Source organism: Canis lupus, chromosome 26 (genome assembly GCF_048164855.1).
Source record: "Canis lupus baileyi chromosome 26, mCanLup2.hap1, whole genome shotgun sequence".
In the NCBI taxonomy this organism is placed as follows: domain Eukaryota; kingdom Metazoa; phylum Chordata; class Mammalia; order Carnivora; family Canidae; genus Canis; species Canis lupus.
In genome coordinates this window covers 31492061-31514818 of record NC_132863.1, presented here as the reverse complement: position 1 = coordinate 31514818, position 22758 = coordinate 31492061, and the positions used below count along the sequence as shown (strand labels likewise).

The following is a 22758-nucleotide window of genomic DNA, read 5'->3' as shown; positions in this document are numbered from 1 at the left end:
AGGACTGCGGGCCAGTTCTTATACAGATTATCCCTCAATTTGTGTTTGTATTTCCTCAGGATTGGATTCAGGCTTAGTAATACCACTGAAGTGATATGTCCTTCTCAGTATATCACATCAGAAGGAACGTAATATCTGTGTGATAATATGTGCTTGGATATCTTCGTTAAGGGGTATCTGCCAGATGTCTTCACTATAAAGTTGCTGCTTTCCCTTTAAAATTAATAAGCAGTTTTGGAAAGATACTTTGAGACCGTGTAAATAAATATCCTATTCCTCATCAAAGTTTCACCCACTGGTTTTAGTTTCCATTGATTAATTTACCTGAATCAGTCAGCACTGTGATGGTTGGCAAGGGGTGATTTTCTAAGCTTTGTTACTCAAACTCTGTTAGTCACACTCTACTATAAGAAAGAGTGTTCCTTTTTCTCCCATTTATTTATGTCATTATGTACTCATGAGTTCTTTTTTTGCGTTCAGTGGGTTATATTCTACTACTGTATTTATTTTGCTATTTGTAGCATCCTGGACATAGCCAGTGGTAAACCTCTGCAAGTTGGAAGTGTTATTTGGGTATGTCTCCATATTTCTTTGTGCTCTTCCTTACATTCTGACACAATAATATGTTTGGTGCTCACCCTGTACTTTTTCTGCCTTCAGGCCTGGGATTAACTATTTCTCTACCATGTCTTGGTTTTATCTTAGTGGAAAATATATTTAGAAACTAAGATCTGAGAGTGAGTTACAGCCTTTGCTACTGCGATGCCATTGCTTCTATATGCCTGTTCAGTGGACATACCTAGAATACATACATGCAGAGAATATAGATGCACATAGATGCATAATATGCATTCATATGTGTATATGGACACATGTAGTAAACAAAAATACACATATATCTGTATCTATTTCTATACCTGTATATATGTGTATGTTTATATACACATAAGCACATAACCTAACCATGAGTTCATACTGGAACCTGCAAATCCATTCTAATACCATACAGTTATTCTAGTTTTTTTTCTTTATATATTTGTAACTTACTTCTTCAACAGTGAAATCCCTAACTCCTGTTTTCCTCAGTATATTTACCCATTTCTTCAGTTCTATATTACATAGAAAGTAATTTCAGAATTCCTAAGCTTACCACTGGGAAAGAAAAAGAAACCTACCTGCTGCTGTGTATTTAAAACAGTATGATTTGAGTGTACATACTTAGTGGAATATAAACCCTGAGAGGAGGAAAACAAAAATCTTGCAGTTTTTAGTAATTATGTTCTGAAAAGATTATAATGATACAGTTTTTCTCAGGCTATTACATAAATTGGGGGATAAATCAAATGAATAATGATATTGGTGTGGTTGAGAATTCAGCTTTTCGACATGCTTAGAAAGATACAGATGTGTGGTTGGTAAAGTTAAAATGCTGTACTTTTAAGTTTGAATTACAAATAATAGTATGATCTCATGATGTATTTTGTCCGGTATATGCTTTGTCCTTTATATGTACGTGGTTGAATATACCGTACACACACACACTTCTAAGTAGACCTAGAAACAATGACCTACCTAATAGCAACGAGCACCCCTAAAGCATCCATACTCCTACTGAAAGAAAAAGGACTCCCAGGAAATAAAATGACTGCATCCAGGTCAGGGCAGGAAATAGACAGTAGGAACGTGGAACATATCATACCAGGATGCAAACATAAAGACAGACATATCTGTATCTCTTTTCTTTCTGTGTATGTATATGTGTACTCAGACCCCCTGTAACCATGAGTTCATACAGATATTTCCAAATCCATTTGAACACCAGAGTTTATTCTCATCTTGTTCCTTTCTGAATTTGACTGGATCATGTCAAAAGAATTCAGGAGCCAACGTGAAATTTCCCAAAGGAAAAAGAACAACAGCAGTGGGATAAAACATAGCACATACATTTAAATGCATAACCTCATTGTGTTCTTTAAAAAGTAAAAAGAAAACTCTTCATTGGTCACTTGGAGGATGTTATTTTGGAAACTGGTTAAATAAAGAGAAAGAAAGGGCCCCTGGGTGGCTTAGTCAGTTATGCATCCTGCTCATGATTTCAGCTTAGGTCTTGATCTCATGGCTCATAGGAAGGATTGAGCCCCATGCTGGGCTCTGCACTCAGTAGGAGTCTGGTTAGATATTCTCTCCCTCTGCCCCTTTCTCTGCTTGTGTACTCTCTCACTCGGTCTCTAAAATAAATAAATAAACATTTATTTTTTTTTAAGATTTTATTTATTTAAAAAAATATTTTATTTATTTATTCGTGAGACACACACAAGAAAGAGAGGCAGAGACATTAGCAGAGGCAGAGGGAGAGAAGCAGGATCCATGCAAGAAGCCCAATGTGGGACTCGATCCTGGGTCTCCAGGATCACGCCCTGAGCTAAAGGCAGATGCTTAACCACTGAGCCACCCAGGCATCCCATAAATAAACATTTTAAAGATAAAAAAAAAAAAAAGAAAGAATCAAGCATTTAGCTTGTGTTTTCTACAGGAATTGAGCATCAGAGTAACCAAAAAATTGGTGAGGAATTGTAACCTCTAATGAAATAGTGGATCTAGCAAATGATTATCACTCTGAAGAAAGATAACCAGACATCATGTGCCTCCTGATGGAAATTCAAAAACCACCAAGAAACACACTTGCCAAAAATCAAATCTTAACCTGATCAAGTCTCAAGATACAGCTCCCAGTTTAGAGGAAATACAGGGAACAGAGGAACTTGTTCAATGACATAGCCAGAATGCTGATGGCAGTGTGGATTATGAGAAACTAGAGGACAGAAACCTGGTCTCTCCAACAAAAAAAGTTGCATTGAGTGGCATTTAGGTGGCTCCATCGGTTGAGCTCTGACTCTTGATTTCAACTCAGGTCGTGATCTCAGGGTCATGAGATCAAGTCCTCCCTCGGGCTCTGCACTCAGAGTTTTCTTTTCCTTCTCTCTCCCTACCCTCTCTTTCATGCGCTTATACACACTCTGTCAAATAAATAAAAATACTTTTTTAAAAGGTTGTATTTGAAAAAGGGAGAAGTCAAAAGCAAGGAGTATCTGTAGATTGAAAGAGAATTGAGACAGATCAACCCGCTACAACATATGGGCCCTATTTACATCTATCTATCTATCTATCTATCTATCTATCTATCTATCTATCTATCTATTTTAGTCAGAGAGAGAGAGAGGCAGAGACACAGGCAGAGGGAGAAGCAGGCTCCATGCACCGGGAGCCCGACGTGGGATTCGATCCCGGGTCTCCAGGATCGCGCCCTGGGCCAAAGGCAGGCACTAAACCGCTGCGCCACCCAGGGATCCCCCTATTTATATCCTAATCCAAAGAAGCAAACTTAATATGCCTATGAGATAAGTAGGGAAATTGGGACACTGGCAAGATGGTTTATACTAAGTGTTCATATTTTGAAGTGTGGCAGTGGCAACGACAAGAGTCCTTGTCTTTTGAATTATATATTGAAATACATGAAGATGAAACTATAGGATGCCTAGGATTTGCCTCATAAGTCTTAGAGGATGGGGGCATAGTAGAGATGAGAAAGGATTGTGCATAAGAGGTCATTCTCCTTTTCTCTACTTTTGTCTATGCGTGAAAACTTCTTTCTAGTAAAATGAAAAAGTGAAAAAACTGGTGTTGCCAGCTCTGAGGGATTTGCCCAGAGAGCAGGACAGCATCCGAGGAATGAGTGGCAACACTCAGACCATAAGCTGGGGAGGGTAGGAAGCTGTGTCCTTCTTATCACTTTATCCCAGCATATGGTAGTCACTCAATAAATAATGGTATGAAGAAGTGAGTGAGTTTGAAGGGGCAGATCTGGGTGAATTTTGTTCCAAAAGTGATCCCATGACTTATTAACTGTGAGAGCTGGCCACTTACACCACATGGTATTTGAACACTTCCCTGTTTCTTGAGCTGCTGCCATTGTATCTGGTGACATGATGTATACGACCTTCCTTTCTAGGCTCAGGCCCGATGTCATCGGATAGGCCAGAGTAAGGCCGTGAAGGTATATCGTCTTATTACTCGGAACTCCTATGAGCGGGAAATGTTTGACAAAGCCAGCCTAAAGCTGGGTCTGGACAAGGCTGTTCTTCAGGACATAAACCGAAAGGGCAGCACCAATGGAGTGAGTATGACAGTGCCTGCCCGGGGTCCTCAAGGAGCACTCATCACACAGCCTGGGCCCCTCTAGAGTCTTCCTTCCTACAGCTGCTTTAAGATTCACTTTCACTAAATTGAGTCAGGTTGTATGTCTTTTTTTCTGAGTCCTTCCCCACAGCAGAGGATAATTCAGGGTCAGGTGTCTGCATTTTACAGATGCATAAAGGGAATCTAGGCACAGTTATGGGGTAGAATTGCCCAGCGTGCAATAATGTTTCAGTAAGCTGAGTTTTTAACCATGCTTATTAGAAGTCAGTAGATCTTAACACTTAACACTCTAAACATCTATTGTCACCATGACTTATCTCATACTCCATACTTTGAGCTTCCCGAGGTATAATGGAACCTATTTTATCTGTATCACCCATGGCCCCTAACAGTCCTTGGCATATTAAAGATGTTCAGTGCATGATGGTCAGTAAAAAAAAAATGAATAATTAACAGCTTGCAGTATGGTAGTTAATAAAAAGTCTTTTTCCCCCTCCACAGGGATGAAAAATTGCAGCTAAGATTCCTAAACCATATTAAATTATAGGCCAACAAACCAGAGTATCTCCTTAATCTCTGGACTCAGGGCATCAAAGGTTGGGAATTAAAACCTTCTAAATGAGTTGTCTTCAGTCCAGATGTTCTATATCCTCTTAGCTATGCATATGTTGCTAAGTATAATACTTCAAGTTACCAGTGCTGGGAGTCATGGAATTCCCTTTTGTGATGGATAGAAAGAGAACCAGATTCTTAATTAGAACCAGGAAAGAGTGTTTTGAACTCCTATTTCCTGTTTTCAACAAGCAGTTGAGAAGATCTCACTTGGCACAGGATCCTTTCTTTAGTTGAGAAATGACATCATTTCCAATACTCATGTATTTATTTAATAACGAATAAATCATCATTCTTTAGCTCATTTAGTACATCTGGAGGTTTTTAAAAAGATACAGACTCAAACTAAAACATTAAATGGTGCATAGTTTCAATGGTTTGTGACATTCAATAGTAACCAACGTCCTGAGGAATGTTGAGGCCATCAGGTCTTGTGCTGACTTTTATTCCAGAGCTCCGTATAGAGGATTACCTGCCGGCCCTCTCCATAGTTTTTTTGAGCATCTTTATCTGGGCTTTAATTTTCTAAAACTTGTGGCCCATATCTTTATTCTTCTGACATGTGCAGTTAGTGGAGGAAGCGTACACTGAATCATGAGGGCAGGTTTGAGGCTCTTTTTCTCCTGTGCATTTTCCACTTTGTGAGTAGCCTTTGGTGACCTGTCCAGGTACAACAACTCTCAAAGATGGAGGTAGAAGACTTGCTCCGGAAAGGTGCTTATGGAGCCTTAATGGATGAGGAAGATGAAGGCTCCAAGTTCTGTGAAGAAGACATAGACCAGATTCTCCAGAGAAGAACTCACACCATTACCATCCAGTCCGAAGGGAAAGGGTCTACTTTTGCCAAGGTATGGCACTTTTTCTCCAGAGTCTGTGTTGGAGTGGGAGCAGAAAGAAAACTATTCTTTGATCTTCGTTGGCCAAGCTTTGTTTTCTCTGAATGCACACTGTTGAGATTGTACATTTTTTTGTGTGTGAGACTAAAAATGCAGGTTCTTAGGGGGATTCTGAGTAATGAACCAGAAGCTGTATAGAAAAGAAACATCACTCCTGTCATTTGATAGCTGATCTTCAGCAGACAAGACAGACACTTTAGTTTATACTTTGCGCCATTCACTGTTCACAAAGACTGCTCTGACACTTTTGAATGGTCATCTGGATTTCCTTGTAGAGCACTACTGTCCAGATCCTGAAATTCCAATGAGCATTCCATTCCTCAAACTGAAGCAAGTGTTTTTGCTCATATCATGAGAAAAGACATGTTAGTCTAGATTCCCAGCTGCTAGTCTAGATGCCTCTTTCCTCTACCCTTCAGCTTACTGGATTTCAAATTCCAGCTCACTCTCCAGTGTTTCTGACCACAGGCTCTGGATGCACTGTGGCCTGTTTGATTGACTCACATAGGACTTCTTCAGTAGGACATCCTGTGCTTTGTGGGTGCTACCCAACTTAGTGCCTTTCCTATAGTATACATGTGTGAAGATGGTGAACTGAAAGAAAAATCCCATCTAGGAAAATTGGAAGAAGCAACCCTTTTGTAGGGAACTAGACATCAAGTGACACATTGCCACTGGAAAGCAGAGGCTTTCCTTCTGCTTCCAGTTTTCAGTTCCAAAAAATGATCTATACATTGAAATTGTAATTTCCTTACCCAAGCTTTCGAAAAGAACAGTCTTGAGATTTTCACATTCACTTGGGAGGCTCTGTTAGGGGTTTCAGTTTCAAATGCAGTTGGAGGACATACTTGAGATTCTGATATATTTGAAATAAGTCAGGTGGTATTATCAGTTTGTACTGTGTTCAAGTGTACTTTATTGACTTTCATCATCTCCACAGGCTAGCTTTGTGGCTTCAGGAAACAGGACAGATATTTCCTTAGATGACCCAAACTTTTGGCAGAAATGGGCTAAAATAGCTGAATTGGACACTGAAGCAAAGAATGAAAAGGTATAGTACTGAGAATGTTGTGTTCCATGGCAATTTCTCTGTGTCTCATAGGATCATAAATTACTGCACAGCTCAAGTCATTATTCACTCCAGAGCTTTAGTCCTAAAATGAGCTGCTATATGTAACATACTTAAAGTATGCCTGACATATAGAGCTCAATAAATGTTCATGGTTACAATTTCAAAATGACCTAATGGGACAAGCAGTCTGCTAGACACCTGGGAAATTTGACAAAGGCATTTAGAACTGGAACTGGCCACACACAGGTCAAGTTCAGCCCTCTGACCCAAGCCACCGTCCCATCCTTGCCATGTGACTATTTTGCATCTGCTTCAACACTTCTATGAAAGAGACTTTGCCTGTGACAGATACTCCAGAGGAACAAAGAAGGGTTTGTTGGCCTCTCCTCCATTCTTTAAGTATCTCGAGTTTTCCTACTACTTCTTTCTTTTTTTTTTAATCTTTATTTTTATTTATTAATGATAGTCACACACAGAGAGAGAGGCAGAGACACAGGCAGAGGGAGAAGCAGGCTCCATGCACCGGGAGCCCGACGTGGGATTCGATCCCGGGTCTCCAGGACCGCGCCCTGGGCCAAAGGCAGGCGCTAAACCGCTGTGCCACCCAGGGATCCCCGAGTTTTCCTACTTCTGAACATGAGAAAGAGAATAGCCCTGGAAGGCATCCAGAGTCTGACATCAGTTCACCTATGACTATGCCTCTGATCAAGGCAGTTGCCCCACTGAGATAAGTGAGCAGGACATGTGACAAAAGGAGGTGACGTTTTCCCCTCAACAGGGTTGGCAATAATTGTGAATACACCTGCCTAGCCTACAAGGAGACACCCCTTCTGTGTTCATCTTGTCTCCCCTTTCCTCCATCTCTGGCCCTGTCACTTCACTCCAGGATGCACACACGTCACTTTCTACTTGTCCTCTCTGGTGGCTGTCGAACTTCCTTGGACCCACAAGCCCAGGAGACAGTCCCTGCTCGTATCTAGCTGATTCAGTAACCAGCACCCAGCCTTAACTCTTCTGTGGGATCACCAGAACACTCAGTCCAACCTCTTTTCTTAAGTATGTAGTCTGAAGTCCCTTGAGTAACCTGTTAAGTAACTCCTGTTTTACAAGGTCACAGTCAAGAAGTTACTGTGTGTGTGGGATAGTGGGCAAGAGTGGAGAGAAAAAGCTCTTGTTCTAGAGATATTTATAAACCAGGGGCGTGCAAGGTGGGGAGCAAGGTAGCAGGGTACGCCACAGCGTATCTGGGCTATACAGACAAGTATTTAGGAGCTTAACTGAGCTTTGGGAAGAAATATGGGGGAAGGAAGGAAGGATAAAGAACAGGAGGTAGTGGGGATTGGGAAAGAGGCAATGGTTTTGGCACAGCTGCTGCCAGAATGAGCTGAGGATCCTGGGCTGGGGATTTTGTCTTCAATGAAAGACAAAAGGTTAGGAGTTAGTGCCCATGGAAAGCAGAGAGTGAAATAGCAAGAAATGTGTGTGTCTTCAGAAAGTGACTGAACAGATGGATGTGTCCAACTCCTTCTGCCTTTAGAGCACAGGCTGCCTCTGCATGCCGGGCAGAACAGCTGGAGAGTATCACTCCAGCCTTTCTTGGCAAGAGCAGACCACTACTCTGGGCACTGGGAGGTCTTACTTGCCATACCTGCTCTGCTAGCAGGACTGCAGAAAGAGCAGATGGTGGTGGACAGCAGTGGGGGCTTTGGGGAACATGCCATTTCTAGTGAGTCTCCAAGAATCCCCTCTGCTTGTCATAGACATGGCAGGTGTACTGGGAAGAGCCTTTCCTGCTGGAGGATGAGGCCACGTGTGTCTCTCTGCTGGATGTGTCCTCAGGACCCAGGACCAGCCACAAGATGGGCATGTTTATTGTGATGGGGGTAGAGCAAAGGGAGACTCTCTCTTCACCCGATGTTTCTGTTTCTAGGAGAGCTTAGTGATTGACCGGCCTCGAGTGAGGAAGCAGACCAAACACTACAATTCCTTTGAGGAGGATGAGCTCATGGAGTTCTCAGAGCTAGATAGTGACTCGGATGAAAGGCCCACGAGATCTAGACGTCTCAATGACAAAACCAGGCGCTACCTCCGAGCTGAGTGCTTCCGGGTGGAGAAGAACCTGCTCATCTTTGGGTGGGTATTGATTTTGCCTGTGTGTTGTTTTCCAGTCCCTAAGATTCATCCAGTTTGTCTCTCCAGTCACCTCTAAGAATTCCAGGCTGATGGAGGATCTGTTAGAGTAGGAGAGAACTGTGCTTTTTGCCCATGGCCCCCCTCAGTCATTGTACGCTCTGCTGCCATATTGTAGACGTGCCATGATTTTCTCATGTGCTTGTCACAGCAAATCTCTGTTACTAATTTGCTGCCTGGTACTGATTTCCTGCTTTCCCCCCTCCAAGGACGTATAAGGAGTCCACACAACAGATGTTAGAGTGAGGGCATGATTCGTGCAGGGCTCTGGTTCTGGTAGAAGTAGAAGGTTTAGCTTCTGGGAGCTCACTATTGCTTTTGATTATTGCAGCTGGACTCTCTTAATTCCAAATCTATTCCCTGCTCCAAATAGTTTCATCCCTCCCTTGTTAACATTTGAGTGACTATATGAAGCTCTTGATGTCCAGGTCACCTTAATGACTTGTGGTGTGCTACTGCATGTGGTCCTTGAAGGCCTTTCAGGGCACAGCCCTTGAAGTGATTAGTAGACCCAACAGATGACGAGAAGCACTGTTGGCTCCTGTTTGTCCCGCAGTGTTGAGGGCATGCATGGCCCTTCCTCCCTCCAACGCCCTTCTGTATTTCTACTCTCAGCTGGGGCCGGTGGAAGGACATCCTGACTCATGGGCGATTCAAGTGGCATCTGAATGAGAAGGACATGGAGATGATTTGCCGGGCCCTGCTGGTATACTGTGTCAAGCATTACAAGGGGGACGAGAAGATCAAGAGTTTCATTTGGGAATTGATCACACCTACCAAAGATGGGCAGGCCCAGACCCTCCAGAACCACTCAGGTGAGCAGTGACAGGGCCATGCCTGAGAAGTGGGAGCCCCCGTGTGCTCCCATCCCTCTCCCTTGTTGCCCCAGGTTGCTGTGCTTTGGGAGATTCCTCTTTCTCAGGTATATCTGAAAATGACAGCTGCGGGAGAGGAAGAGGATTCCTTCAGTTCTCCCTCAGACTCATCCAGTATTACTTAAAATGTTTTGTGGAAGTACCATCGGGCCCTCCTGAGGTTTCCCATGTGCGAGGCCTGTTCGCTGACCTGAGCATCACAGGGCTTCCTCCTCTGAGCTGGGGTCACACCATGTGCTCTGTGGTGTTTCTCTTACATTTCACCATTCTGTCCCAGTCCTGTCTGTGCCTTTTCTTGTGCTGTGCTTCTCCTTCCCTGTGCTCGGCCATCGCTCACCTTCACATTTCAGATCTAGTGTGCCTTTTTTCCTGGCCAGATTGAAAGTTCCCTGGGGGGCACAGGTGATATTCTTGATCCACATGGGTAAATTCTCACTGCCTGACTGAGCAGTCCTGGAGTTTACTGAGCTGGGGGCCAGGCATATCTCCCCACTACTAGCACTGCTTGGTGGGCCGAGGAGTGGGGTCTGTCATCCAGGGCTACCACACACAGCCCAGCTGCCTCTCTGCAACCCCAGCCCAGCTCTGTTCTGTCCCCTGTGTTTAAGCTGCCCAGGCTCATCTACCTGCCTTTCTGTTTCAGGGTTGTCAGCTCCAGTCCCCAGAGGGAGGAAGGGAAAGAAGACCAAGAACCAGCTGCTGCTCCCAGAGTTAAAGAATGCAGATTGGCTGGCCACCTGCAACCCCGAGGTGGTCTTACATGATGATGGCTATAAGAAACACCTCAAACAGCACTGCAACAAGTGAGTGTGTCCCTCCCCAACCCTGGTGGCAGCTCCACATGGACTGTCTGGACTCCTGGGATCCCCATGGGGCTATGGGAGACCACTCAATGCTCCTATACCACCACGCAAAGTCTGGAAAAGCAGAATGTGTGGTCTAAGCTGGGTCAGGATCCCTTCACATAAAGCTTGTCTTACTCCTTTAGCAACATCTCCTCTCCCCCAGAACCTGGATTCTCTACTAATACAGCCTGTACCCCTGAGGGTTTTTCTGACCCAACTCTCTAAATCCAGGCAGAACACTGGTGATTTCATTATTCTCTCTCCTTCTGCCCCTGAGGTCACACTAGGGAGAGCAGGAGACAGACCTTAGTGGCCACTGCTCTTGGCCTCCCCCCTCTCCCATGCCAAGTTGCTGCTGCTGCTTCTCATTGGCTGTTGCTGCTCAGGGCCTCCAATTGTTTGACACACATGCATTTGAGATGTATCCATCATATCTCTAGGCCCTGGGCTAACACCAGGCACGGGGAGGAGTGCAAAGGAAACAGTGACAAAAGATGAAACTGCTCTTGTGCAGTTTAGTTTGGGGAGGTGGGGCACCCAACCACCAAGCAGTGACAAGCTGCACCTGGATACTTGCATCACCTGGTATAGGGGATCCTTTAGAATTTAGAGGGCCCTCGGAGACCCCCTAATCCAGCTTCACAGGCCTTGTGAGGGTGATCTCCCTGACGCTCCCACCCAGCAGTGAGCAGGCCTGTGCTGCCACAGCTCTGGTTATAACCATAGGATTTAAGCGATAAATAAGAGCTTATTAACTTCTAAATTAGTATGTTTTGATAAGTTTTTCTTTCTTCCCTGTGTCATCAACCTAATGGTCCTGTGGTTGCGGTTGGGTTATGTTCTTTGTCTTTTATGAATGAAGCCTGATCCTTTCCCTTTGTCTCTCTAAACCTTTGGACGGAGGCCTCATGCCCACACTATAATAAAAACTGCACAGAGGTACAGCCTCTTTGGGACAGTAGTTCTCAAGTTGAGAATATAAGGGCACATGGTTGATGGTAGACCTGCCTGCGGCAAGACTCGGTAGCATGCTCCATGTGACTGACTTTGAGTCACCATGGAGGGGACACACAGAGGGGGCAGCCTTGGTAAGAGGACTTGTAGGAGACCTTACACGGCAAGCTAACTGAGGATTCTCTTGTACATTAAGCATCCATCTTTCTTGAACAAGTGACATGCAGTAAAAAATGATGTTTGGGGAGAAAAACAATCTGGCAACAGCAAGATGGAGTGGGCCAACCTAAGGCTGAATGACCATCTTGGAGAGTTCTGTCATAATTTAAGTATTGATCATGAGGACCTAGCGGAGAGTGCTAACCATAGAATTGGGGAGAAAGGTCAGCTGTGAAAGATGTGACAAAGGAATAATGAATACATAACATGTGATAAGGAATACATAAGCAGCTAACTCCAGGATTGTGAGCTTCACTGGCTGGGAAGCTAACAGTGCTTGGTCCAGGACAGAGTTAGAATCCTTACATCTACTGAACGAGGAAGAGCAAAACGAAGGACTCGGGTTTTGCCCTGCTAACTTAGAGCAGTAGCATTTGGCTGTTCATTCACAACTGCATACATGGGTGTGGAGACCTGAAAATAGGCTGAGCTGGAGAGGTTGGTATAGAAGTTCCCCTGACACCTACACAGATGATCACAGATAATGACCAGAACCGTTTTTTGACCTTTGAGGAATATCTTAACATTTCTGACCACCACCTCCAAGACTTTCCTGAGAGCATGCCTGACCCTGGGAATTGAAGAATGCAGTAGGTGTACCTGGCTGGCTCTGTTGGCGGAATGTGCCACCTTGATCTCGGGGTTGTGAGTTTGAGCCCCACGTTGGGTGTAAATTGCTTAAAAAACAGAATACAGTAAAGTGTTTCTCTGAGTTTAGAGAAGCTATTGTTTATTATCCTGATCTAATAGAAACTACTGTCCTCTTGGGCAGCCCCAATGGCCCAGAGGTTTAGCGCCTCCTTCGGCCCGGGGTATGATCCTAGAGACCCAGGATCAAGTCCCACATCGAGCTCCCTGCATGGAGCCTGCTTCTCCCTCTGCCTGTGTCTCTGCCTCTCTCTCTCTCTGTTTCTGTCATGAATAAATAAATAAAATCTTTAAAAAGAAGAAAGAAAGAAAGAAAGAAAGAAAGAAAGAAAGAAAGAAAGAAAGAAAGAAAGAAAGAAAGAAAGAAAGAAAGAAAGAAAGAAAGAAAGAAAAAGAAAGAAGGAAAGAAGGAGAAAGAAGGAAAGAAGGAGAAAGAAGGAAAGAAGGAGAAAGAAGGAAAGAAGGAGAAAGAAGGAAAGAAGGAGAAAGAAGGAAAGAAGGAGAAAGAAGGAAAGAAGGAGAAAGAAGGAAAGAAGGAGAAAGAAGGAAAGAAGGAGAAAGAAGGAAAGAAAAAGAAAGAAGGAAAGAAAAAGAAAGAAGGAAAGAAAAAGAAAGAAAAAAAAAGAAAAGAAACTACTGTCCTCTTTAGTTCTGGCTCAGCAAGAGCCAGAGACTCTAAGCCAGCAGAGACTCTGCAGCTCTTCCCACTCAGTATGGAAGTTCTGTGGGCAGTACCCTGACAGGGAATCTTGAGCCTTCCTACTGATGGGAGCTTACCATTTCTCAGCAAGGCTCATTTAATTACCAGATGATTCTAATTAATTATCCTTCTGTATATTGAATCTAAAATCTGCTTCCTTGAAACCTCCACCCATTGATCTTGGGTCCTGGTTTTGCCCTGAGGCACACTGAAGAACAGGCAGACTTTTCAGCAAAACTGGACTGTGAGCTTTTAGAATTGTAGGCTCTGTGAGCAATTGTACTGCCACTTCAATATCAGGTATGGGTTAAGACAGGCTGTGAGATCGGGACTGCCTGGATTTAAATCCTGGCCCTCTTACTATGAGCAGGTGCATTACTTGACCTCTTTATGTCTTTCTTTCATATAGAAAGTAAAGATGATATTAGTCCCATCTCTTAACACTGCTATTTGGATTAAGGGAGCTAACACATGCTGCCAGTAGTAAGCACTCAAAGTGTTGTTTGGTAGTGGTAGTAGTATTATTTAGGGACAGGAAATTGTCAAAAGAACTTTAAAAAATTAAAAAACAACTGCCTCAGAATCAAGCAATGAGTCAGGAGAGTGGTCATCCATTTGGGAGTGGGAGTAGTGACTAGAAGAGGACCCAAGGAGCCTTCTGCTGACATGTTCTGCTTCCTTATCTGGGTCCTGGGTTCACAGATGTACTCAGTGTGTGGAAATTCATCAGGCTGTATGTATATCTAAAGTACACTTTCTGGGGATCCCTGGGTGGCTCAGCGGTTTAGCACCTGCCTTCAGCCCAGAGCATGATCCTGGAGACCCGGGACCGAGTCCCGCGTGGGGCTCCCTGCATGGAGCCTCCTTCTCCCTCTGCCTGTGTCTCTGCCTCTCTCTCTCTGTCTCTCGTGAATAAATAAATAAAATCTTAAAATAAATAAAGTACACTTTCTGAAGTATAGTTCATATCAACAAAATGTGGGGTTTTAGGGTTTTTTTCCAAGAAAGCAATCAAGGAAAGAGCAATAATGCCACCCAAATATTAATGGGTTTTGTTTGACTAAAGTAAGGGTATTACATACCTGCTCCATTTCTCCTTCCCTTTGAGTTTAGATGTCAACTGGGATTATCCTCTCATTCAGGGTGGGTTGCCCATCTGTCCCCTGAATTGACTGGCTTCTCATTTGGAGAAAAGTAAATACTATTCACTTTAAATTCTATTCCCTTCTGTTGTAGATATTACCAAATACCAACATATCTCTGTTTAGAGAAATAGAGACAGCTCTTTCATTTTCAGAAAAGCCTTCCTGCAGTTGGGCTAGATCTAAGCAGGTAGGAATACCATACCTAAGACCTCCTCATTCCAGTTCCTACTAAGGAGGTCAGCAGCTATTGTCAGCAAGATAGAAGGATTAGTGGCTTTTATAAATTCTTAGAGTTCTTATTGTCTGAGCTTTAAAAAAAAATAAATCTCAAAATTATTTGAGTTGATTGACAGCTGAGGTAAGAAATGGCATACCGGAAAAATAAGCATGTTCTTTCCATTCTTAAAATTCTAATTTTGTGTGTTGCCACCTACTACTTGAGCCCACGGTGGCACTTTATGTATTTTTTAAAAATTATCAAAAATAACCTTTCCTCCCACCTCTGATTCCCATTTCCCCCTCCAGAGGCAGCCACTGCTAACCTGGTTCTTCCAGGGATATTCTGGGCATGGACCAGCTTAGGTGAATGTATAGCCTCCCTAAAATAACATACATTTTATATACTGTTTGTGCTCTGTGCTCTATTTCTCTCTTTTTAAAATAACTTATATGGAGATCAGTTCCTGTTTATGTAAATGGACCTTTATTTTTAATAGCTGGCCTTTACTCTTGCCTAGTTTTTAACAAGTTACAAGTCCTTCTCTGTATATGAGGCTAATCGAATATGAAGCATCTCCTTGGATAACTTCTCTATGCCTACCCTTACCTTCACCCTGTTTCTGAGTGCATTTAGCCTTCCTCACCCTCACTCACGCCCCACCCCCACCCCCGGTCATCTTCTGTACTGTAATTCCTTCCTGGTTGGCCTCTTTTCACAATTAAGATGCTATAGGCTTTTCAGGAACAGGGCTAAATGGCTTAATTATGTGCCTCACAGTACCCAGCATGGTTGCCCAACAAATACTTGCTTAATTGCCTTGTCTCAAACAGTTTGGTGCCTGTCCTTGGACCTTGAGTGTGCTCTCTGCAGAATCCAGGGAACTGAGCACCTCAGGAGAGAAGATGTGATTATGCTTGGGCAGTATTGCCATGAAAAAGACTTGTAAATATACATTTTAACTACATGCAAGTGAAACTAAAAACAGCACCATTGAACATGACCTACTCTTCAGTAAATTAGTAAACTGGTAACCAGCTTCTTGGAGGGCAGCACTGCCTGAGAGCTCATTGTTGAGGGGTGGGGTACTGACTACTCTTACAGACCAGAACAGATAAGTGTTTCTGCTGCTGTCCAGTGCTTACAGGGTAACCTAACAGATGACTAGTGAGATACATTTTTCTGTGTAAAATGGGGATAATCACAGTAGCATCTGTTATTAGTACCTTGGGTTTTGTTTTTCTAGTGCTTTCAGATATTATTTCACATCACTAATGACATAGGAATTCCCAGAATTTCCTTGTGTCCACTTGGGGGTGACAGCCTATAGGCAGCTCATGGGTTCTGACACATTTGCATTAATGTGTTTACCTTTCACAGGGTACTTTTGCGAGTCCGGATGCTCTACTACCTAAAAGCTGAAATACTGGGAGAGGCAGCTGAGAAAGCATTTGAAGGAACCCCTGCCAGGTAAACCAAGTGATCCATAGCTCTCAGTGCTAATGAGCTGCCATAAGGTACTTGTTCGTGGAGATGGACAAAGCTGCCTGTGCTTTGAGAGGCCTATGTTTGCACCCAGCCTAGGGTCAATTACCTACATGGTGGAACAGGCAGGTCTCTATCATGTAAAATGAAGGAGAAATCTTTCTCCACAGCACAGTTTTCGGTGAGGTTTTGAGTTAGTTTGCTTTTCTTAATGGTTTTGTAATATTGGTTTGAATAGTCATTTCTCTGCCTTAACTAGTCATTCTGGGATGAGTATTCACACTCTGAGTCATTGTGGGTTGAATAGTCATACTTTGATACGTTTGGTCCAACAGGTATACACTAGGCATTTTGCTCAAAATCCCACTCTTGGCCGTAGTGCTCTTCCACATTTGAGCAGTTCTCTGTATTTGTTAATCATACTGATAATACCTGATACCCTGTTTGATTGTTTGCACCTTAGTTTTGTAAACTAGTGTTTCCAAAACTATAGAATCCTATGGGAATCTCCCAAGATTTCAGCGAATGAGGCCACCATGCTCCCACCTACCACTTGATGAAGCCAGACAGCCTCCTTCACCTTCCCCAGACGCGCTGTTTGCTCTGGCCCTTTTTGATGCCCATCATTCCCAGAGAAAACCAGAAGGAGTGATATTTCATCTTTGCTTTGGGATTACCTGTGGCCAAGGTTTCTTCTTCCTTTTTTTTTCCCGTTAAGCAGTCCTAATGGCTTTAGTGGTCATGAAGGCACTGGAAAAGAGAGAATATGCTTTCTGTAGTTACTATAGTCATTTTTAATAGGTATTGGGAGCTTGAGTGCTCTGGTAAAAAGATTCAGTTCATGAGTCATAGAAATGCAGCAGAATTCAACATGATCATTTCTGTCAGGTGTTACCTGGCAGAAATAATCTACCTCAGCTTCCTCATCCCACTATCAGATGCTTTCTTAGACCATGTAGATGGAAGGAGACCATGTAGATGGAAGGAGCTAGGTATAGCACAGAGAGTCCATTACCCACCCCCTTTCCTCCTTTCCTCTGCTCTCCTCAATCCTGGCTGTTATGGGTCCTTACTTTGCCATGAGGAATGAATAACAGTTCATCCCAGAAAAGTCACTTAGCTCATGGCACCACTCTGGCAGAGCAGTGGGCCCTACAACAAGAGCCAGATAGAGCACTGCCTGGAAAGGTAGGGCCATGGACCACCATGGCCCTGAGGAGGAACAGTTAGCTGTGTGTCACAAGAAGAGCTTGATGGAAGAAGAAATTTGAGATGCTATAGAGGAGCCATCTCAGAAAGCGGGTAGGTGGGAGAGAGGAACCATCAGGTGAATTTTTCTCCCCCAGACCCAAAGCCTTAAAGAGTAAGGACTATGCTCAGGCAGATGAAGACCGGGAGCTAAGGGTCCATGTGAGCTTTCAGAACATGGACAGAATTCATTCAGTGAGGGGCTAATGACACAGGCCTACTCGGCCTGTATGTCTGCTCCCTAGGGCAAATTATGTTCATCCCTTTGGCCAGGAGCAGGGTAATTGGTGTTCTGTTTGGTTTGTTTTTTAAGATTATTTATTTATCTATTCATGAGAGACACAGAGAAAGAGGCAGAGATACAGGCAGAGAGAGAAGCAGGCTCCCCACAGGTAGCCCCATGTGGGACTTGATCCCAGGATCACACCATGAGCCAAAGGCAGATGTTCAACCACTGAGCCACCCAGGTGCTCCTGGTGATCAGTTTTGACCCAGCAGACCACTCACTGCCAGACGGTGCCACCTAATATGGGACCTATCCTCTGAAAGACTGTCTTCATATCCTGGAATGTACCAATGCTGACTGCCTTATTCTCAAACAGTGCTTGAGATCTCTACATGTTGAACCAAGATGATTCGGGCACTTTTCAGCATTTGATTGTGTATGAATTTGACAATATGAAGATTGTTCTACCTGCAGTTGACCAATATATTGATGACGTTTGCTGTGGTTCTCAACTGGAGATGGCTATCTACATTATATATGTGGATCCCAAGGCCCCAACCCTAGACTGACTGATGTGTTCTCCAAGAGGTGCTTCAGGATTCTGTGTCAGTCAGTCTAAGTTGAAGCCTGGAAATCAAGTACATATGTGGAAATAGCTCACTGGGTGGGCGTGATGGAAAGTCCTGGTGAAGAAACCTTGGCCCGCCACCTTCTGAATCCTTGTAACTTCAGCCTCTTAGCACACAACCAGGAATGTTGCTGAATACCAGGGGTCAGCCAGTAGCTCTTGCATTGTTTTCTGTCTACGTTGAAGGAACTCTGAGTCCATGCCCTTCCTTCCACAGGGAACTAGAAGTGCCTCTGCCTGACATTGACTACGTGGAGATCCCAGTGGATTGGTGGGACGCTGAGGCTGATAAATCCCTTCTGATAGGCGTGTTCAAACATGGTGTGTATTTCAGTGAGTGCTCTCCCTTTCCTGAGAAACTCTATAGCCTGCTGCACATCTTTGGTAGGAAGTAGAGCCTCACCTCTGTCCTCTCAGATAAATGTGTGAGTCATGAAAATATGGTGAATGTTAATATCAGGACCTTTACAAGGGCTGTTATGGTTCACTGTCAGTCCTTGGACTGCCTCACTCTCCTTCACTTTAGAACCCCAGCATCTGGCCTAGTGCCTGGCACATGATAGGCACACAGCATTTCTTGAGTGAAGGAATGAATAAATGGGAAAATGTTAGGTTTTAGCATTTCATATGTATGTAGAATTCTAACATCATTTCAGGTTATCTACACATTCCTAGTGTGTATCATTTTGCCCCATTGGTGTAAAAATTTAAGAATACAAGATGGTGTTCTTTTTTTAAAATGTGGTAACCAAGAGTCCAGAGGACTGAGAGAGGTTTTGAGCTTGGAGAAACTGAAATAAATGTCCCCTTTCTTCACTTCCACCACTGTCTAAGTACTTGCCCTTGCCCTCAGCCAGCAGTCAAGGTGAATGATGGAAGCACCACATGATAGTCGCCGCATTGTGCCTGGTAGATACCTTTCCTATTAAGGTATCCTTTCCGGTTAGTTAACTGAAATCTTACATTGGAGAGCAGGATTTAAAGTGGAGAGAGCTGGTCATATCTGGCTTTTACTTGTCAGCTCTGCCACTTACTAAATGTAAGACCTTGAACAATAAATTTCTCTGACCAGTTTCCTCATCTGTACCATAGGGATAGTATCGAAACAGCTTACCTGGAGGGTTGTTTGAAGATTCAATGAGACCATGTATGTAGACTGCCTAGGGCATGGCTCAGCAGTAAATAGAAGCGTAGGAGATGTTTAGTGCTCTTCTGCTATTATTTGCTTTCTCGCTTTGGAAAGTTAACTTTCTCAGACATCCCTAATCAGTAGAATTCCCAAATCAGTAGAATTCAACATTTGGAGGCCAACCAATCACATTTACTTAACAACTATGCCTATGTATATTTTAATGAGGAATCCCCTCAAACTTGGAAGGGCTACCGAGAGCCCTTTGTCAGACCACTTGGGTTAGGATGAGTAGTGCTGTCCTTGAGAGCTACCTGTGATGATGGAAGGGTGTCCTGTCTCTGCACTGTCCACTGTGGAGTCCAATGGCCACATGTGACTATTGAACACTTGTGATATGGCTGGTACAACTGAGCAACTATATTTTTAATTTTATATAATTTTTAATTAATTGAAATTTAAATAACCACATGTGGTACCTCTTTTGGACAGTGCAGGGCTGGAACTCAGCTCTGAAGTGGGAAGAAGAAACATGTGACCTCTCTTTTAAGCACAAGCAACCACAGTGCACCCAAAGCTTGGTTTCATTTAATTTGGGAAAGAACCTAAAGACAAATTGCCAGAGACAGCCAGATTCAGAGCATCTGAACATGTGTGCAAGAAAATCCAAAAAAAAAAAAGAAAATCCATTGATCCTGTGTCTCATTTCAGTGGTAGTTTTAGGGTACATGACCACATCATTGGTGGAGAGAATGTGATGTGGAAAAGGGACAAGATGAGAAGTCCCAGCAATAGGGCAGATAGAATCTACATGCTTCTGCTCCGTCCCTCCTCTGACTCAGCACAAAAGCCTGAGTGGGTTAGGACAATAATGTGAAACTACCTAGCTGCACATGAAACAGATAAAGGAAAATCCCCAAATGAAGAGGTCACTTAAAGCCAGAGCTGAAAGCTCACTGGTGAGACAGCAAACCAGAGGGATAGACTGGGTTTTTAATGACTGCACAGAAAAAGGAAACAAGCCCCTCCAAGAAAGGAGGGCAAGAAAAGGCTCTTTGACTAGCCCAGGGAAGCAGAGATACAAGAACATACTCCTGAGAAATAGATGGAGACATGGAAGAGAAGAAGAAGTGGAAGATAGAATGCAGTTGCCACGGAAGGAGTAAAGCAGGGTATGCCAGGCAAGTGCTAACCACAGCCAAAAACCAAACATCTTAAGACCTGGTATGGTGAAATCAATATCTTACAAAAGGTCTTTAAGGAAAGAAGGATGGTTTGGGATAAAGAGGGTCTTCACACAACGATGATAGGTATAATTCATGAGGAAGATGTGGCTAACAGTCTAGCCTCACAGTACATTAGAGGACAGGACTCTCAGGGAGTTCAAGACCTTTTCTCTCCAAGGAAAAGCAAGTTATTACCGGCACCATATCTACTTGCTTTTTCATCCTTGATCAAAGTTTAGGTAGTGGGATTAATCAATTGATCTCTCTTCGTTTTATATTAGGAATGTTCAAGGGTCAACCAGATGTGTCTGAGGTCACTTCCATATCTAAAACTCTTCTGCTCTATGAAGCAGTTTAGGAGGGTATAAGTTAATGATTCCTGAGTGTTTCCTGAGCACACCGTGAGGTCTTTAATCCCATGAGATACCCCCAGATTGCTAGTTGAGGTGAACTCAGTACTAGTCATATTCAGGGCTGAGGGCATGTGCATGATGCCTGAAGTGGCTGATTATAGCATACGATGACTTTAAACATACTGTAAAGATGGGACAACCCGGCCTCTGTACCCAGTGCTAGGGGACTGGATCTAAACCACACATGTACACATGACTTACCCTTGCACAAAACCAGCCATGTTTAGTTGGATGGTAACATTGGATCTACCCAGACTGCATTGGATAAATGCCTGTAGTTGGCTTCATGGGCTCATCCTCCTTGGGGTCTTCCAGAATCCAAAACATCCTCCTCCGGACTAGATGCTGCCCATCAGACATTCCATGAGCATAAGCTTAGACCTATCCTCATCTAGGTAACACACCTGACCGCCCCTATATAACTTAGCCCCACAACAGATCTTGCCAGGTGACGGCTCCCAGATACCTAGCAGCTGGTAGAGATGTGACATTTTCAGGAAGCGAAGCTATCTGGTATTCAATTTCCAGGAATTTGTGTCAGGAAGCCCTCTGCCTCACATCCATCCCATGGAGGCCTAAGTATGAGCTGTGACACTGCCACCATTTTCTTTGTTAAGAAACACAGCCATCTGTTGTCTGAAATTTTAGGGCTCCTTCAGTCTAACCCAGATATAGCCTGCTACAGCCCTACTTAGATCAGAAGGATATACCCGTGGTTCCACCTCTCAGCTGACCTCTGTGCAAGAATTACCTGTACCTATGGTTATTTATAGCAGGAGGGGCTCTGTAGCAAACCTGTTCTGAATGAGGTTCTCAATGGCTCTCAGTTGCATTGACTGACTACGGCCCTCTAGGGCAGCCTAGATTTCTGTAATTTTCATTAAGATAAGAGTTTAGTATTTTTGTTTATATTCTTAGAAAGGAGCTTTTAGACCAAAGAGGTAAGCAGCCCACACCCTTCAAAGGCTGTCATCTACTATGTATTTATTGGCATTGCTCTTAGAGCACTGACAACTCTATAGGGCAGTTGGTGGGGTTTCCTAGGGGACTGAATCAGTCACTCTTCCTTGCTTCCAGCTTCATAGCTCACTGAGAAATAGGAATGCAGAATCTGTCTAGACTCTGGATCCACACAAGATAAGAGAAAGTCTGCGGAGTAGAAGCAAAGCCAGGTAGTAGGCTGCTGAATTCGCCTGGCCTGCTTTATGCCCTTGTCAAACACAGAGCACCTGAAGGCAGGACACTCTCCCAGGAGTAAAAGGCTGGTGGAGAAGGCTTTCAACTTCTCACCTATCAGATGAAGCACCCCTCTTTTCATGGGGAGCAGCAGTTAGAGATAGTGGCAGGAATTTCCTCAAGGCATCAGGAGAGTTGAGAACATTTCCGTTTTGCCATAAGTTGTGGTAGAATTCGGGAAGAGGGTGTAGATCTTTCTATAACGATTATTGAAAGAGAATCTGGGCAAAACTGACTTATCTTTTGTCAAGCATGTATGGTGTTGGGCCCCACACTAGCTACTGAATGTGTAATGATGAGATAAAACAGACCCAGATTCTTTTCCTAAGGAGCCCACAATCTCATGAGACAGACTGAACAGTAATCAAATAATCACCCTAAGAAATAGTGAATAAAGAAGAGCATAAGGCATCGCAGTTTCTCCTGCCATGTGCCTCATGCGGACAGCACCTGTCATTGAGATGACAGAAGAGTCATTTTGGATTAAAAGATAAAGTACCTGCAGCTCCTCAGAGAGAGAGAGAGAGAGAGAGAGAATACCAGGTGCTGCCTACAGAGTGGAGAATAGAACTGCATCCACAGCGATGTGGAGCAAAA

The 22758-nt window shown here is 43.7% G+C and overlaps 1 protein-coding gene across 5 annotated transcripts in view; it reads left to right on the top strand.

Annotated features, from left to right (window-relative positions):
• The window catches only part of CHD6 (chromodomain helicase DNA binding protein 6), a 203431-nt gene that overhangs the window by 141351 nt on the left and 39322 nt on the right, over window positions 1-22758 (top strand). For all 5 annotated transcript variants that reach the window (XM_072801046.1, XM_072801048.1, XM_072801047.1 and 2 more), the window contains 8 exons: window positions 4010-4174; window positions 5478-5657; window positions 6646-6756; window positions 8708-8910; window positions 9583-9782; window positions 10486-10645; window positions 15951-16040; window positions 18375-18478. In XM_072801046.1, coding sequence (XP_072657147.1) covers window positions 4010-4174; window positions 5478-5657; window positions 6646-6756; window positions 8708-8910; window positions 9583-9782; window positions 10486-10645; window positions 15951-16040; window positions 18375-18478 — 1213 coding nt within the window. The remainder of the gene's footprint in view (window positions 1-4009; window positions 4175-5477; window positions 5658-6645; window positions 6757-8707; window positions 8911-9582; window positions 9783-10485; window positions 10646-15950; window positions 16041-18374; window positions 18479-22758) is intronic.